The following is a 17,288-nucleotide window of genomic DNA, read 5'->3' as shown; positions in this document are numbered from 1 at the left end:
TCATGCAACTCCCCAAAAAATGCACGCTACCAGCCAAGTACAGATCATGGCAAGACGCACCAAATTCCAAAGGGAAATCTGCAGCAAATTTGGCGAAGCATGCATGGAAATTTGAGGGAATTAAAAATAATGTGAACAAGAGTAATGGAATTTCTTGCGGGGCTGGGGTTCTCTCAAAATCTCAATGGTGGCCCAACAGGGGCTTGATAAACCTCCTTTAACTGATGTTTGAGCAACTTGATACTTGCCGATACCAGTATGAATTGGCCTGATCTACGCAAATGTGTGGACAGAAGATAGCTATGCATTGGCTCTTCCACTTCTTCAATGTTCCGATGCATTTTTTGTCTCCAAAACTGTATCAAAATGCATTTTGACATTTGCATTTTCGTGGACCATATGTTGATGAGAAAGTTTTATATAAAGATGTGTTTAAGTACCAATTTTCATGCAGATTATTTTTCAAAAAATAAATCACACACCAGTGCAGAAACAGGACAGACTCATGAATTGGAATAAGAGATGGAAATGCAAAAGGGCATCTATCTCTAGCTGCTGTTTTGCAAACTGCAAAATACATACAGGCAGCAACAATTTTGCACGCGGCCAGTTGACACACAGCCACTGATGCTCGGGTCCTTTTGGACCCAGAAGAGGACACAGTGGGGATGGAACAGAATGTAACAGGAGCAGAACAGGGAATAAAAACTTACATTAACAACTCTGTCAACTGTTGCCTTCAGTTATCTTCCAGTTACTTATGAATGCATGTATACCTTTCGAGACCTTCTGAAAATTTACCAGCCATTCTTTGTTGAATGGTAAAGCTGCTATGTAGCTTTAGACCTGCCAGTCTATATAGGCTTGGGAGTAATTCCTATTGAACTCAACAGGATTAATTTATGAGCAAACTTATATAGGAATGCACTGTTAAGGAGTCTTTCTGACACCCGTTGCTCACAGGCAGATCGCCAATTCAAGTGGATTTAACTAATCTGGAGCTGATTGTAGTTATTGGATACACTGGCAGAGGAGAGCATGTAAGAAACATGGGTTGTGTTATAAATGTCCCCATTGCTCCAGGGGTGGAGAAGGGATTCTGATTAGGTTTTCTTATCTTATCAGTAGTTTCATTGCCAGAGGACAATGAGCTATGATTAGGTGATGATAAGCTCACCAGTCTGAAAAACTCAGTTTGTAACTTTCATTTCCACTTCTATACATCCGCCCTTCTGTTTTTACCTCCTCCTGTTTTTTGGTTAAAAGGGTGATTTATTTAGACTGATTCTCCCCATCCCACCGCACTGCACCATTCCTGTGTTTATCAGTCATTGTACATATATTGTACTTTACAAAAGAGGCATTAAACTTAATTTGAAAATCACCACCCAGTCATTTCCCCATTTACAGCTGCCAGCGGCGTTAGGGGAGGGAGAGTATCTCTGGTGGGGGACACATCATGCTCCTCCTGGGGTAGATTGTCCACCTTTGGTCTTCACACTGCACTCAGCTCTCACCTGGGGCTCCTAGGAGCTGTCAGCATGCAACAGCAGCCACACCTAGGAATGGCTTCAACTAGTCAGCTAAACTAGGTGAGGGTAGCTGATAGGTCTCAAACTCTTGGTGAGTTAGGGACCTCCCCTGCATGTGAAGACAGGCTCTGGTGGATTGAGTGGATGAGACCAATAGTGGGTCCAACAGGCAAAAAGTCAGTTTCTGTGTGTGCCTCACAATTCCCAATGCAAGTTGACCTTTACCTAGGTGAGATTTTAGGGTTTTGTTGCCATCTCCCCCCCACCATTAGTGGTGGGTGGGTGGCAGAGGTTTGCGTGGGTTGGGTGAAGGGATACCTCCTCTGAATCCAACTCCTCCTGAGAGCAGCCCGGGGTGGGTGGGTTGGATTAGTTTGAAGGCAATTTTAAAATGATAAAATACCAAAGAACGTGTCAAACATTTAAGACCAACTAGAATAAAACAAACATTTCCAAAAGAGTTCCTCCAACAAGATTAAAAAAGATTATTATCAGATGTTTCACTTTTTGCACCAGTGATTCAAGATGCAGCTGTCAAGGTTGCCCTGCATTAAGGTTCCAAAGATGCTCAGGTGGTTTTTTGTCATTAGCTAGTCTTAGAGAATTTTGTTACTAAGTTCATAATAGAATCTCTTTCTAAGTCAACATACTATCTTCTTATAATCTGTCTTTCTTCCTCTTCCTCTTCTCTTAGCTCACATCTGGGGCTGATCACCCCAGACCCTTCCCTCTCCCCCCTTACTTTCTTCCCTTCCTGGTTCCTCATCCCTTTCTTAGTCAGGCCTCCTTCCTTTGTTCTCCTACTTCCCTGTCTATACCTCTTTTCTACTCTGCAATGTCCTTGCTTTCCTCCAACTCCTGTATTCACCATCCTCCTCTGTATCCTTGCCAATGGGACCCGTCTCTCTGTCCTCTAGACACCATATTTTACCTAGTGCTATGCATGCATTGATGCATCCTTGAGGGTATCACTTTCATGCATCCCCACCACTGGTCCTGATGCTGCTGCATCCCATCAGACTAGTCAGAGAGCTGTACACACCAGCTGCACTTCCCTCACAGCTTAGGTCATTTTGGGTTAAGTTAAGACGACTGGTAGAATCATAGAATTGTGGAGTTGGAAGGGACCCCAAGGGCAATGCAGGAATCTCAGCTAAAGCATCCATGACATATAGTCATCCAACCTCTGCTTAAAAACCTCCAAGGCATTACAATATTTTATTGAAGAACAGGATATTTTAATGTCTTGGAGGGTTTTTTACCAGAGGCTGGATGGCCATCATCACAGAGGTGTTGTATTGATTGAAAATGTATTGTATTGTAACTGTATTGTAACTTTGGAATATATGTTTTTTGAATTTAGAGGGGGGGGAGAGGGAGAGGGCGAGGGAGAGGGAGAACCTCCAAGGAAGGAGAGTCCGCAACCTCCCAAGGGAAACTATTCTACTGTTGAACAGCTCTTATTGTCAGAAAGTTTTTTCATATGTTTAGTCAGAATCTCCTTTTTTGTAACTTGAAGCCCTTGGTTTGAGTTCTACCTTCCAGAGCAGGAGAAAACAAGCTTGCTCCATCTTCCATGTGACATCCCTTTAGATATTTGAAGATGGTTACCATATCTCCTCTTAGTTTCCTGATTTTCAGGCTAAACATACCCAGTTCCTTCAACTGTTCCTCATAAGGCTTGACTTCTAGACCCTTGATCATCCTAGTTGCCCTCCTCTGCACACATTCCAGCTTGTGAACATCCTTCTTAAATTGTGACGCCCAGAAATGGACACAATATTTCAGATGTTGTCAGACCAAGGCAGAATAGTTTGGTACTATTACTTCCCTTGATCTGGACATTATACTTCTGTTGATGCAGCCTAGAATAGCATTTGCTTTTTTTACTGCTGCATCACACTGTTGACTCATGCTAAGCTTGTGGTCCACCAAGATAGTATATACCCGTATTTTTCACACCAGACCACAAGATGCACCTAGTTTTTGGAGGAGGAAAACAAGAAAAAATATATTCTGAATCTCAGAAGCCAGAACAGCAAGAGGGATCGCTGCGCAGTGAAAGCAGGGATCCCTCTTGCTGTTCTGGCTTCTGGGATACCTGAGCAGCCTGCATTCGCTCTGTAAGACACACACACATTTCCCCTTACTTTTTCAGAGGGAAAAAGTGAGTCTTATAGAGCAAAAAATACAGTATATGGCACCTGACAACATAAAAATTCAACAGGCTGCATAACATAACTTGAGTTACTTACTGGAAATGTCAAGCACAAGTTGGTACCTTCATGCATATGTGATGGAAATGCCCATTGTTTAATGAACGTCAGGGTGGAAATGTTACATATATTTTTATAATAACTAGGATTGAGCTGACAGTACATTATTTTCTGATATTGTAAAATTTTTAAAACAAAAAAAAACAACCCCACCCTGATGTAGGTGAGCATATGGCTCTTGTTAGAACTGTGTTGGGAGCTTCAGAGATTAGTATTGCAAATCACTGGAAATGGAAATGTCCATTGCATACCATAGAATGGCTGAGAACACTCTCAACAGCCAAAATAGATCCATTGACTGCACTGAAAAAGTCATGGGAGGAAAGGAAATGGAAAAATCAATGAAAAGCTGCAAAGATTAGCCCTTTTGGTTGTGAAATGAAATAATCATTGTTAGATGTACTCATTTAAAGATTTTCCCCTGATTTTCTTAATGCATGCTTTTAGTAATTTAAATAAAACTCTTATTATTATTATAAAGCCCTTTATGCTCTTTCAAGTATTTCCATTGGATTATGATTCTCTAAGCCTTACTCCTTGAAAAAAAAATATTCAGCTGCACTATGATTCTCCTAAAAAGCACTGTCTTCTAAGAAAAATCCTATTTTTATTAGAAGTTATTTCTGTATAGCAATTTAAGACCATCCTCATCCACACAAGAACCCCTTTGCTTCTGTATTTTGCTCACTTATGCATTCGTGTATAGCACACAGTCATTGAGATTGTAGCTGCTTATGAACAGATTCTTAGTAAATGCCACAGTCTTTTGAATTTCTAATAGAAGGCTCTAGTGTCACTTTTGTGGATATGTCTGACAAAAATGATGAGCCTTCATTTTCACAGGGGGAGTGACCTTTCCTTGTTGGCAAGCCATGTTGATTTGCTATCATTACAGTCCTTTGACTTGGACACAAGAAAGCAGGGAGAACAGGTAGTTCTTACGTCTACAGCTTCCATAGATACAGAGCATGACTAATTTGCAAAAACAATAGAGACAAACCACCTGAGGATTACTTCACCTGTTATGTTCTGATACAGAGATTATTCATCATTTTCTGTCTTTATCACTTCTCCCAGAAACACCCTCTGTGTCAGTCACAGAGTATTTGAGGACATATTCTAGACCAGGTGTAAGGAACCTTTGGCCCGCCAGATTTTGCTAAACTACAACTCCTAACAGCCTTGGCAAGCATGGCCAGTGAAAAGGAATGATGGGAATTGTAGTTCAGCAACACCTAGAGGGCCAGTTTCCTCACACCCACTGGCGAAGGAACAGGGGTGCGGAGGGACACAATCCCGGTGTGTCCCGGTGGGGTGTCCCACAATCCCGGTGGGGTGCCATCACGGCTGCCCCATAGCTGGTGGCGTGCCACACCCCCGGGATGCACACCAGTCATGCCCCCACCTGCTCTCCATCCCCCCACCAGAGCTTGAAGCTCCACCACTGCTCACACCTATTCTAGGCTGCATAGTTGATTCACAGGGAGTCTTCTGATGACATCAGTGGGGGTATCATCAAACACACCAAGGATGGGAGGAACTTTCTATATCTGGTCTGTGTCTCTGTCACCTGTTCTTACCCAACATTCTATCCCATTTCTACATTAATCTGAAATCTTATCAAAATAATATTTAAATATTAATTTAGTGCACATGTAAATGTGCATTTTCTCTAAAAGTACATGTTTCAATGTATATTTTCCTCAGAAAATACATTTTCAAACATACATTTTCTCTCAAAATTTGCCTTTCGGTAACTGCCAGGAACTGTCAAAACATCTGGAGATGTGTGAAAACCATTTAATAGCTAAGTTCTGGTCCACACATTGGGTCTGAGAGGGACAGATTAGGAAATATATATATATATATATGAAGACCTAAATGTCTAAGCATCTCAAAATTTGTCCCACCACCCAATCCCTGGTGTGTGTTTTTGAACATTTTCCTCTACTTGCCTGAACTTCCTTAAACTTTTTCCTCACTCCTTCTCTTAATTCCCATCCTCAATTTCATGCTATCATATGCTTGTGTAACTGAGAAGTGCTGAAAGATTCCTTCCCTCATGTTAGAAACTCTTATTAAAGTACTATATTTGCACTTCGATAACTCAGAAATAGATTCTTTTCAAACTTCAAACTTGCCATGATCTTGTCCTGAAGGAGGACAAGTGCCTTTGACATGTTTGAAGAACTTTTGTTTCAGAAAAAAGCAAAGCTGGCGGTTAAAAGGGAAGCACAGTAGATAATTTATCATGGCACTATTAACAACAGAAGGAGTCATAGTGCCAATACTGGTATATTGGGCTTCTAGAAAATGTTCACCTATTCAGTTTTCAGCTTGAAAGCTGTGCTTTTAGGTTATATTTCCTGAGGGGACTTTGTATCGTGAATATTCTCTTTTTTAAACCAAAAAACCTGTTGGTATCTGTAATGGTTCTAGGGGTTGCTCGTGCGTAAATAGGCTCCACACCTGGGTGGGTTGCCTGAGTGAACCCTTTCTGTCTGGACAGCCACTCACCCGTGGCTGTCTCAATCGCTGGCAGAATCTGTCAGTGGGCGTTTCTTGAACTTCTTCCAGCATAAAAGTTCCTTGACGCCTAGTCTCCGCCTACTCTCCCTGCGCGGAAGCCTTCTGCGCAGGGAGGGTGTGGGCATCGGAGGACCCATGCTCTCCCTGCTGGTCCCCGGTGATGAGTCTTGGAGCCACCTCGCCGATTCCCCCATCTGCCCCCCTTCTCCACTGGTGCTACGCTGATTTCCTTCCCCAGAAGATGTGCTGCTTCTCTCCCTCCCGGGACGCTCTCCGGAATCCCTCTGGAGCCCTCCCTCTCCCTCTGGCTCCGATGGCAGTTCCCTGACAGTATCTAACTAAATAGTTAAAGCACTATGGAACTTAGCTACCCTCTCCTTTCCCCACGTGACCCCTAAATCTGTTCCAGGGGTCCCCGTCCCTCTGGAATAATTTATGGGGCACATGGTGTATGCAGTAAGAGGAAAAGGTGAGCAAGTTTACTGGGCAGATAAATGTTCTTGCACCGGCCAAACTATTTAGTTGGGTACCCCCTAATATATATATTTCCTAGTATTTCCATGTCTTAGGAAACCCAACCTTGAAAGATTGATTGCCTATTACCGCTATTGTTATATTTAAATATTTTTATGAATCCTGATGCGCTTTTACTTGTCTTAATGCATGGTTTGCTGTGTTTTTTCACAGCTGTAAAGTGTCTTGGGATTCTTATAAAAGATGGTACAAGTCTTACTGAGTTCAATAGGGCTTACTCTCATGTAAGTGTAATTGCAACCAAGGATGGGTGATTCAGTCCATTTTGATTTCTCTTAGTTTCTCATTTTTCTCCATCTTAAGTTCAGACCTTCACATTTTCACATCCATTTGCGATTTTGTGTTAAATCCTCGTGAAAATTCACCAGCATTTCTGTGCAAATTTCTCACGATATACAAATTTGTATGTGGTTTAACTTAAAATACACATTTTTTGAAGATTATTTTTCTCCAACATAGCACATCTTTGTGTTGTTTTTGCTAAAACGTGCAACCTCAAGGATATTCATTATCAATATAAAGAAAAATTACTTGGTTGGGGAACCGAATTGCAAAGTTCAGAGAAGTATGAATTTCAAAAGATGGCTCTGTTTTGGCTTGTGTATTAAAAAATACGGAAAACAGATCTAAGATGCAGCCAGAATCTACATCCAACACATTTCAGGTCATACAGATTCTTCCTGGGAGGATGTTTAGGTCATACTGAAAGCACAAATCTCTCCCTGGATTTAGGCCAAGTGCTCACCCAGCAGCTTCTCATACACCTTCAGTATATGTCCCTGTTCTCCCATTCATCTCTGCTTCTAGCTAATAAAAGAGAATTTTTGGCTTGCTAATCCCAACCAAACTAATCATCCAGGGAAATGAGGCCGTGTGCCATTGCTTCAAGTGTTTGTCACAACTGCTGCAAACCATTTGGTTCTTTCATGCTAAATAGTACTGAAAACCAGTTAAGTAACGCATGCAGTCCCATTAACCTCTGTCAAACTGATGTCATTAAGCCACAAAGATGGATCCAGCCTCTTTGACAGGTCTGTTTGAGTTGCATCAGTGCAAATCTTGTGGTCCCTGCCCAAAGCTAAATCGTGATGTGGTAAACAACATAGCTTATTTTTTAAAAATCATTTGCTCTAAATCTGAAGCTGATATGTTGCTGTACAAATATTAAAATGGTTTTGGAATGGTCCCCTAGCTGGACATTACAATATTTTTAATACAATTGATTTACAATTGCTTGAGTCTTGGGGGAGACTGAAATTGGTTGAGCACATGCCCAGTGTTTTATATTGTTCCAAGCCTCTGAAAATCATAACAGCTTAGTAAAAAAGCAAAGAGACACTGTTTCGTGAAGTGTATTAGAAAGGAATAAAAAGTGGGGATTTTGTCATACAGATTCGAGCTTGATTGTTACAGCTTTTGAAATTGCTTTCTTGTTGATCTATACTTTTCAAATTTGTTAGAGGCAAATGCAAGTCATTGTGTTGTGGTCTCTCAGATTTAAGAAGGAATGGGGGTGTCCCTTCATCAGACTACTCACATAGGTCCTCCTTTGGACCTGTGGATCAGGACAAAAATGTCCATGTCTGGGATCAAATCAACATTTAAATCAGTACAGGAGTTGCGGCGTTTAGAAGCCAACCGTCCAAGTACCAAGGCGTTCAATATCTAAGGTATGACTGTATTCAAATTTCAAAGTGGCAGCTTGACACCAAATACTCTAAAGTATATTCTAAAGTATACCAGCAAATTCCCACTCAAGTTAAATGGATCCCAGCATGAGGATTTGTGGTGTGTGTTTACTTGCAATGCAGATTAGTGGTTAATGTCATATTTTCAAATACAAATCTGAAGGGTGAATCCAGGCAGCCAATATTTCTAATTATCCAGTGAGCAGCTATTATTCATGTTGCCAAGCCAGAAGCCAACAACTCACAGCCTCAATTGTCTCTCGCTTAATATATTTCATTCAGGATATATACCAAATTTGACTTCTCCCAAAGTTGTACTGATAAGAAATAAGCACTCCCTTCTCTAATGGCATGGGGTAACCATAGCAACTTGATCCAACATGCAGTAAAAAAACAAGCAGCTCCATGAGGAGGCTATCTGGGAACTCAAGAACTGAAAGATAAATAATAATAAGGTTCAAACAATCTGCACCCCACAGAAGGAGGAAAAAAATGGAATGATGACAGGATGATTATTATTAATCATTACTGTAGCACATGAAATTTCAGAGCTGCTTTGCAGAAAGTAAAAGCTAACAAGCTGATGCCCAGTTGGCTCACAGTTTAGAAAATATATAATACAAAGGAACTCCCATTGAATTTGTATTCATCATTGTGCCTTTCTACATCATTGTTCTCCCTAGATTCAGGGTCTTTTACAAGCTTAAGTGTGAGCGAAAGGCAGAATCAAACATACATTTATTTTATTCAGACAGAAAGATGAGGACAGATTTATTGTGTTCCCTCGTAGTAGGAGCTGGATGCTAATTTTGCTTTCATACACCATAATTATAAGAAGTTGGAGATCGAATAATTTCCTACAGCTCTTTGGGACAAACGAGATGATAAACAGATGCAGGCCTGCGGGACTTCATAAATCTTGTTCTCAAAAGTTGCAGGCTCAGATTCCTGCCTTGCACTTGGCATGTTTTGTGGCAGGTGGGTAGCTACAGATTTGCATAAACCCATCAAAGCCGCACCACAGATACACCTGTCTGCTACTCCACAACGCAGTGTAGTGCTGCCATCATGTTGGAGTTTTCACACAGAGAACAAATCATGGCTCATTGATAGAGTCGTGCTGATTAAAGGGTAAGCACTACTAGGCACAAAATTTGTTCACCACTATAAAAATCGCATTCACAAATGCACACACACACTTGCTGAGTCAAACATATAACTTCCTGTCCAGTGCAGATTCGAATGGCACTTCTACCATATACCTTTAAACCAGTTTCAATTCTATTCAGATGGCATTCTATAAATGGATTAGGATTCCAAAACAAGACATTTGCAACAAGCCACAGTTAGACAAGGCTCTTCCTGAAAAGTTATGCCTGTAGAAGAAGAAGAAAGTGTCAATTTGATTTAAAAGTTGTAATGTTGATGCACCTAGATAGTCACCAAACAGGAACGAGCTTTGATTAAAGTAGTGTTGTGGTCAATAGCCTTCCCTAAAATAGGATTAGAGATTAGAGGGTGCTTTGGGATGCCCAAAAAGTAATGAGGTGGCAACCCTAGTATGTTTACTCCACTCTTCCTCTGAGAAAGTCAAAACAGCCAAAGATCTGAAGCACCATGAATCTAGCATTGTTAGAGTGCGTTGCTGCCAATCACCTGACCTCAGGTTGGCCACACTGCTGCTGCTGGAGGAGGCAATGTGTTGGCTAGGTTGCTATGGTGCAAACACACCAACGAGCACTGTATTGGCTTCGCCGGTGCATCTGCATCCGACCTTTGTTTGTTTATATCACTGCTGCTTAACAAGATGGCGAGTGATGAGGCAGCAACAAGGTCAGTCAGTGAAAAGTGAAAAGTCTGAATGGGGGGAGGGAGATGTCTGGAATTTGTGGAGAAGGGTGAGGAGCAAGCTGTCTCCTAACATATGTGGCTTTGAGCAGACAGAAAGCAGAAAAAGTGAGGGGATGTTTTGGGCTGATGGTGACAAGCAATGCACAAGTTATGAATTGCTACGTTGAGTGAAGCAGCTGGGTTCTCCATGAGGCCTCTCCTTAGTCATGCAGAGCTGTCTGCCAGTTGTAGCCAGGAGGTCATGGAGGATTGCTACCCTCCATGATCTTCAGCTGTAAATGATAAGTCCAGTTGGGACCTCTCCTGAGTTGCATGGAACTGTGAGTAATAGCTCTGCAGGGTGTAAGCCCCAATGTGAGTTTGGGAAGCTTGAAATGGGATTTGCATCATTCAGGGGGTGGGTTTCATTTTTAGCTCTCCCCACTTACCTGATTTCTGAGTCTGCTCAAGATAAATATCAAAACGTCTCAGGGTGGTGGTTCTACACAGGTTGTCACCAGATTTCACCTAAAGCAAACATCCAAAGCCAATTAGGCAAGTGCCTGAGATATTTTCAAGAGATGGCAAAACAACTTTTCTAACGATGGCTTCAGACACACCTAAGTAGATCTCAGTCATGGCTTGTGAAGACCCAGTAGAGCATGGATCAAAGCAAGTCCAATATTGTAAAATAATGTTTCAGTCATAGTCACAATCATAGAAGAACAGAGAAATAAGTAGTAAAAACAAGATTCACGCAGCTCATCTGTGTCCATGTGTTTAAGGCATATCTTTCTGAAATGTTTTTTCTGTGTCAAGGTAGTTGTACTGAAATGGAGATAAATACATTGCAACATCCCTTCTAGACTTCAGACGTTGTCACAGCAATTTGGGTTTATGACAGGTTTGAAATCACAACAAAACTTCCTGTTTTGACACTACCTGGAGAATCAAGGTTCAGTCAGAACAACTTCATTCAATGGTCATCACTGCTCAAATTAAATTAGTTCCTCCCCATTACTTTCTGTCCTGTAGGTCTAGCATCTGGAAGCCTATTCACCACAAAGGTAGGAGCGGCATAAAGAGAAGCAAAATATTAGTACAATTCTAAGATGGTGCCACTAGAAAACATACAATATGGAATTCAGATGTGGTGATTGACTGTGGTTTAATTCATTCATTCATTCATTCATTCATTCATTCAGAATTAAGACAACCTATTGGAGGATAGAGTCACCAGTGCCTATTACAGTAGCTATGATAGTTGAATTGAATTATCCATTTAAAGATTCAGAGAGTGTACCTGTGTATCGCAGAAGTAACAGGTGCAGCAGGTCATCATCTGCTCAACTTATTTGTGTGGCTAACAAAGATGGCTGGCTGTTGTTGAAAACTGAATGCTGGATATTATCTCAATTCGTAGATAGTGAAACAGCATTACCCATACACAAGTGCCATCCAGCTTAGGGAAAACCCCAATATTTGTAGAAGTAGAAAAAAAGGGGGGACTGTTAAAAACAGCCAAGTGAGGACAGGGTCCCTCAGCATCTACGGATTGCTGGCTGAGTACTGGAGGGGAAACAGAAGACTGAGGGGAGTGGAATGGAGCATCCTGGAAAAGGCCATGCCTGGCTAGTGGTACCAAGAACAGGAGTGCTCCTCATTGCAATATTTTGTTGCAGGTTCCACATGTACTACTCTTGCAGTATAAAAGGCTTTCATACCTAGACTCCTTGGGATCCAGACAATTCAGCAAAATTGGTTGAAAACAGCTGGCTCACTTACTGAGTTAAAGAGAACACACAGGAACATTAGCAAATCGAGATTTGTACACAACTCTTTGTATCCTCCAAGGGAGGATCTCATATCTCATACAAGCCAAGGAAGACACAGACAGGTCTGTGCCTATTGCTAAACAGATAGATATATGTTTGCGTAGAGTGGAATTGTATAGATATAGATTCCCGAGGAGATAAAGCAATGCAAATACCTCCCGTTTCCAACTATGTTTTACTTTCCTCAATCTCTCTCTGGAGAATGTCTCTTTGTTATTAAACCTTGATTCTTTTGTACTTCATCTGGTTGGCTCCTTGTGTGTTTGTTGTCTGTAATTGTCTCCATGAAGGCTGAAGTGTCGCAAGACAGCCAATTCTCGATAGGCAGAACTGAATAAAACAGTCTCCCTCTGGAGCAAGTTATTGACACTGTGAGAGCTGTGCACACATATGCAGGTGAACAGCATTTGTGCAACTCTCTGACATGGGCTCTTGGCATGCTATAAGCGATCATATATTTCAGTAAATTTTGCGTTGGGGCCTATAAACGTTTGTCATCCTTCCAACACGGTTTTGGATTTGTTCTAAGAAACCTAATACTGATGTCGAAGTAGGATAAACAATAAAGTACTTACATGCGATAATAAGGGGAACCTTTCGTAACAAAAGAAACCTTGTTAATTTCAGTACTGTTGCGTGTCGAGGTTCCCAAGCCACCTCTCAAATAACTCACAACTCACACATAATTTTTTGTTTAAGGTTTTTGGCATAATTTTGGCCACAACTTTATTAAAATACATGTATGTGAGTGGTTGCTTAGGCATTGGTTAAGACTATCTGTCCCCCCCACCTGGGGACAGAACTGACATCTGAACTCCCTCGGAAGCCAGTAAGGGAAAACAATATTGGGGAGCAATGGAGCTGAGTCACAGGCCCTCAGCGCTCACCCACATGCTTCCCGGGGCTTGCCGGCCCTAGCCCCTCTCCAGGGATTTGGACGAAATTGTGGCAAGCCCCTGGATTCCTTTAACGGAATGGCCCAGCCAATCAGCCAGATGGACAAAATTCCTACCAGGCCCCTGCCCCAATGGCAGACAACCCCATGACAGGCATAGCAAGGTCAAGCAAACCCTCAAAACTCAGGGCGGGTGGGCGGGTGATCCGGTTCACGCAGCGAAAGAGAAAGCACCAAGCTGCGTGCCTGGAACTTAAAAGGTTCGATCCCTCCCACCAAATTGCAACAATTAAATTCACCCAGCAACACAGCCATCCAATCAAATGCCAGGGTCATCTTGGCCACCCTTCCTGGCAACAGAGGGGTGACTCAGCAGACCCCACCGCAACACGGGGTCTCATTTTAGGGAGAACACGCTTTGGGAAATGAAAGGGGCCCAGAGAAATCAGCCCTTGCCAACTTCAGTATTTAATAAAATCTCATAAACTATGGGGACAAAGTGGGCAAGTATTACCAAATCAACTGTGTCCCTTTACAGGGGGAATAAAACACCCCAAAGCCTTAGAGTGTTCCTGAAGATGAGCACTGCAAGGAGCCAAACTTAATGGAATATATATGTTTCTGCAGTTTGCATTACAGGCTTTTGCATAACTGTGCTTGTAGACCACAGTAGGGATTTTAAACAAGAATCATCTTAATAAAGTGGGAGCCTATCAGTTTGACTCAAGACATAACCTTTGGGAGCGGGGGAAGGAGCAAACCACAGGGATTACAGAGACAGCAAAGGAATGGAAAGCAATTCTGGCTGTGGCTGCAGCTGAATTAGTTGCGTTTTAAGTGGGCTTGGCAGTTCAAGATCTGAATCCCAGCACAGTGGGAGAGGCTACAAGTTTAACCTGCACATTTTCACTCTTTGCTTTTCTGAATAGCTGAAGCCCTCGACTAAGTAATGGAACTGACATGGTGCTGCCAACCCCCCCCCCCCCTTTTCCACGTTCATCTTACTTTATTTATCTTAGAAATGGATGGGTCTATTTACTACCTCAGAAGCACTCGGTTAAGAATGGGCCCAGAAAGATTGCTTGGTGCATCCTGAAGGATGGCACCTTGAGCACATCTCAGCAGGCCTTCAGAGGAATTAAGACAACAAAATAACGGGAGATTAACTGCACAACAGCAATGGATTTGTTTATGTTGCTGTATCCTCTGTTAGCCTCTGAGGTGCAGTCATTTTGTAACCATGCCAGGCAGATGCTTGAACACTAACTGGGCTGTGTCATAGCAGGCACACAGAGAGCTTTAGGTACATCAAGATGGGATTTCTGTTTCCACCAATGGCTGGCCAGATGCTTCTGTGAAATCATCAGCAAGGGCACAACCAACTTCAGGAAGGGAAGCACACCCAAAGGTGTGAAGCAATTTCTATGGAAGGGTCCTGACACGTTTTGAGCCTCAGCTCTGTGGAACAGCTTTATGCAAAGGCACAATTGTTCTCTGGGCAAGCAAGCTATGAAAAAGAGCACAGTGGCGCTTCTGTGACTGAGAGAAGAGATGAGCAAATCTCTCTGTTCCCAGTCTGGGCCAGTTTTGCATGCGCTCACCATAAATCTGTAACATCCAATTTCTGCATTAATCTGCAAGTTTTTTTGTTTGTTTGTGTTTTAATCTGGACAACAATGCCTCTTAAATAGACACTTAAGTATGTGTTACAGATGTGTACAGTGGTACCTCAGGTTAAGAACTTCATTCGTTCTGAAGGTCCGTTCTTAACCTGAAACTGTTCTTAACCTGAAGCACCACTTTAGCTAATGGGGCCTCCCGCTGCTGCTGCACTGCCACTGCACAATTTCTGTTCTCATCCTGAAGCAAAGTTCTTAACTCGAAGTACTATTTCTGCGTTAGTGGAGTCTGTAACCTGAAGCGTATGTAACCTGAAGCGTATGTAACCCGGGGTACCACTGTATTTAAATCTGTTTTCATCAATATACACATTTCTAAAATATTTTTGCTCAAAGTCATACATTTCTAAATGTGTTTTATATGCTCTTTGAAATAAGAACTCCATCATCCACCTGTTGCAAAAGGATATCATTATAGGGAAGACTGGTATACACACACATGTTCCCCCATGATCTATAAGTCAGTCTGTGGAAAGTTCTAAATCATTTTTTTTTTTTTTGGGGGGGGGGGTGTAACCTAGGCACATACAACAGGCTCCACTCTACAGATATGCTCCCAATGTGGATGGGGTCAACAGAGACATGGCAGTGAAGATGGAGCTGGTGGGTGCAGCCATTCCCCTTGTGTGAGAGAGATAATACCAATATAGTGGTACCTTGGTACTTGAACAGCTTGGCTCCCAAACGCCACAAACCCAGAAGTGAGTGTTCCGGTTTGCAGACGTTTTTCAGAAACCAAACGTGCAACATGACTTCTGCGGCTTCCAATTGAGTTCAGGAAGCTCCTGCAGCCAATTGGAAGCCATTGGTTTTTGAATGGTTTGGGGAGTTTGGGGAGTTGAATGGACTCCCGGAATGGATTAAGTTCGAGAACCAAGATACCACTGTATAGTGCTTATAACACACAATTATTATATGTAGGGAAGCAGGGGAAACAAGCAAAAACGACATCAGACGCTACTCCCGCTGGATTGTCCCCTTGGAAGAATTTGTATCCAACAACAATATTGCACATGATTATAAGTTTCCTATCATTCATTCATTCATTCAAACCCTGCTCATCTGGCCTGGGCTGCCACTCTGGGCAGCTTCCAACACATAAAAGACACAATAAAACATTAATAGTAACCGTCTGATCCAATTTAAAAAGTCACAATAACTTTAAAATAAACAACATATATCAAATAAAGCAATATTCAATAATCCATTAGAATCTAATAGTAAACAGTAAAATTAAACGTCAGCAAATAAAAATTAAGCAGTTTACACTTATTACAACAAAGAGTTACTAATCAGTCATCAGTTAAAAATAACAGCAAATCACAATGCATAAAACACCACAGAACATACAAAACCATGTAAAAGGATCAAATTTAGAAACAAGGGCACACAACTTATAAAATTATTATTATTTTTTTAAAAAAGGATCCCTGAACACCTCTCTTCCCAGCTGCTTCTGCTCTTCTCAGAATCTCTGGGAAAGGCTCCTGGGGCTGTAGTTCAGGGGGGGGGGGGGGCAAGGCAAGTGGAAAAGCCATTGCCTGGTGGCCAGCAGAAAGATTCTCTCTCCTCAGTTCTTCATCTGGAGCAGTCGTCTTCTGAAGGCTTCCAGGGCTGGAGGGTTGGGCAAGGCAACTAGAATGCAGGAAAAAATCTGCACACTAAGCAGAAAATTTGCAAAGCCCCAGGCTGCACATCACACATGATTTGCAGCATAAGCGTGCATTTGATTTTAGTTAAAATGGTTTCATTTTCATTAACTAAAACTAAATAGCAATCAGACGGAAAGTTTTGGTGGTTGCTGGCTTCCAGTATCCGTAACTTTTGCTTTTTTTGGTGCCAGGTCATTGTAAGCAGAAGCCCCTGGATTGATGGGATTTCTTTCTCCCAACTCATCTCTTCTCTCTCTTGCTGCCCAGCTGAAGAAGAGAGATTGGCTGTTGTGACCTCCTGCTGTTGCTGTCCAGCTGAAGGAGACGAACTGGCCATTGTACCCTTGCGCTGAGTCTGCTTGCCGGAAGATGGACTCATGCATGCTCTATTATGCTGAAGCTGTCCACCCGAATAAAGACACTGGTCCCTGGTGCGGACCATTGTTATGATAGAGTGGTATGCCTAGACAGGGTGTTGAACAGCTAGACCTGGGTGTCCATTTGCACACATGGCAACTACTTTAAAAATGACGTGCTATGCAAGCAAAGGAGGAGGAAAGTTGTGTGAATGTGTTTGCAATGAGTGCCGAAAACAGCACAAAAAGGGAAGTACAGGCTTGTCCACAATTCACTTGCGGACACAATACCTAGAAAGAATAGGTCTGAGTGGTTTTCTGCTTGTCTGTGCTTTCTAGGCATGGGGTCTGAGTGGTTTTCCATTTGCCCAGGAAAACTCACTCTTGAACACTGAATTAGAACAGACGTCAATACACAGAAAATCCAGTTGACATTTGCTCCAATTCATTGATAAAAAGTGGGTTTTCTCTGGGGCAAGTGG

General features: G+C 42.2%; 1 protein-coding gene across 2 annotated transcripts in view; it reads right to left on the bottom strand.

Moving 5' to 3' along the window:
• Nucleotides 1-9,315: 9,315 nt before the first annotated feature.
• LOC310677317 (uncharacterized protein) overlaps nucleotides 9,316-17,288 on the bottom strand; it is a 35,291-nt gene continuing 27,318 nt past the window's right edge. Inside the window, exons 3-4 of one of the 2 annotated variants that reach the window (XM_083440149.1) lie at nucleotides 10,839-10,917; nucleotides 9,316-9,935 (exon numbers count right to left, since the gene is read on the bottom strand). In XM_083440149.1, coding sequence (XP_083296275.1) covers nucleotides 9,868-9,935; nucleotides 10,839-10,917 — 147 coding nt within the window. In that variant the 3' untranslated portion in view covers nucleotides 9,316-9,867. Of the gene's footprint in view, nucleotides 9,936-10,552; nucleotides 10,918-17,288 lie in introns of those variants that run through there. The other variant, XR_014511059.1, reaches the window with a different exon arrangement.

This window comes from Podarcis tiliguerta (assembly GCF_965153285.1).
Source record: "Podarcis tiliguerta genome assembly, chromosome: 5".
Taxonomy (NCBI): Eukaryota; Metazoa; Chordata; class Lepidosauria; order Squamata; family Lacertidae; genus Podarcis; species Podarcis tiliguerta.
This window is presented reverse-complemented; position numbering and strand designations above follow the sequence as displayed.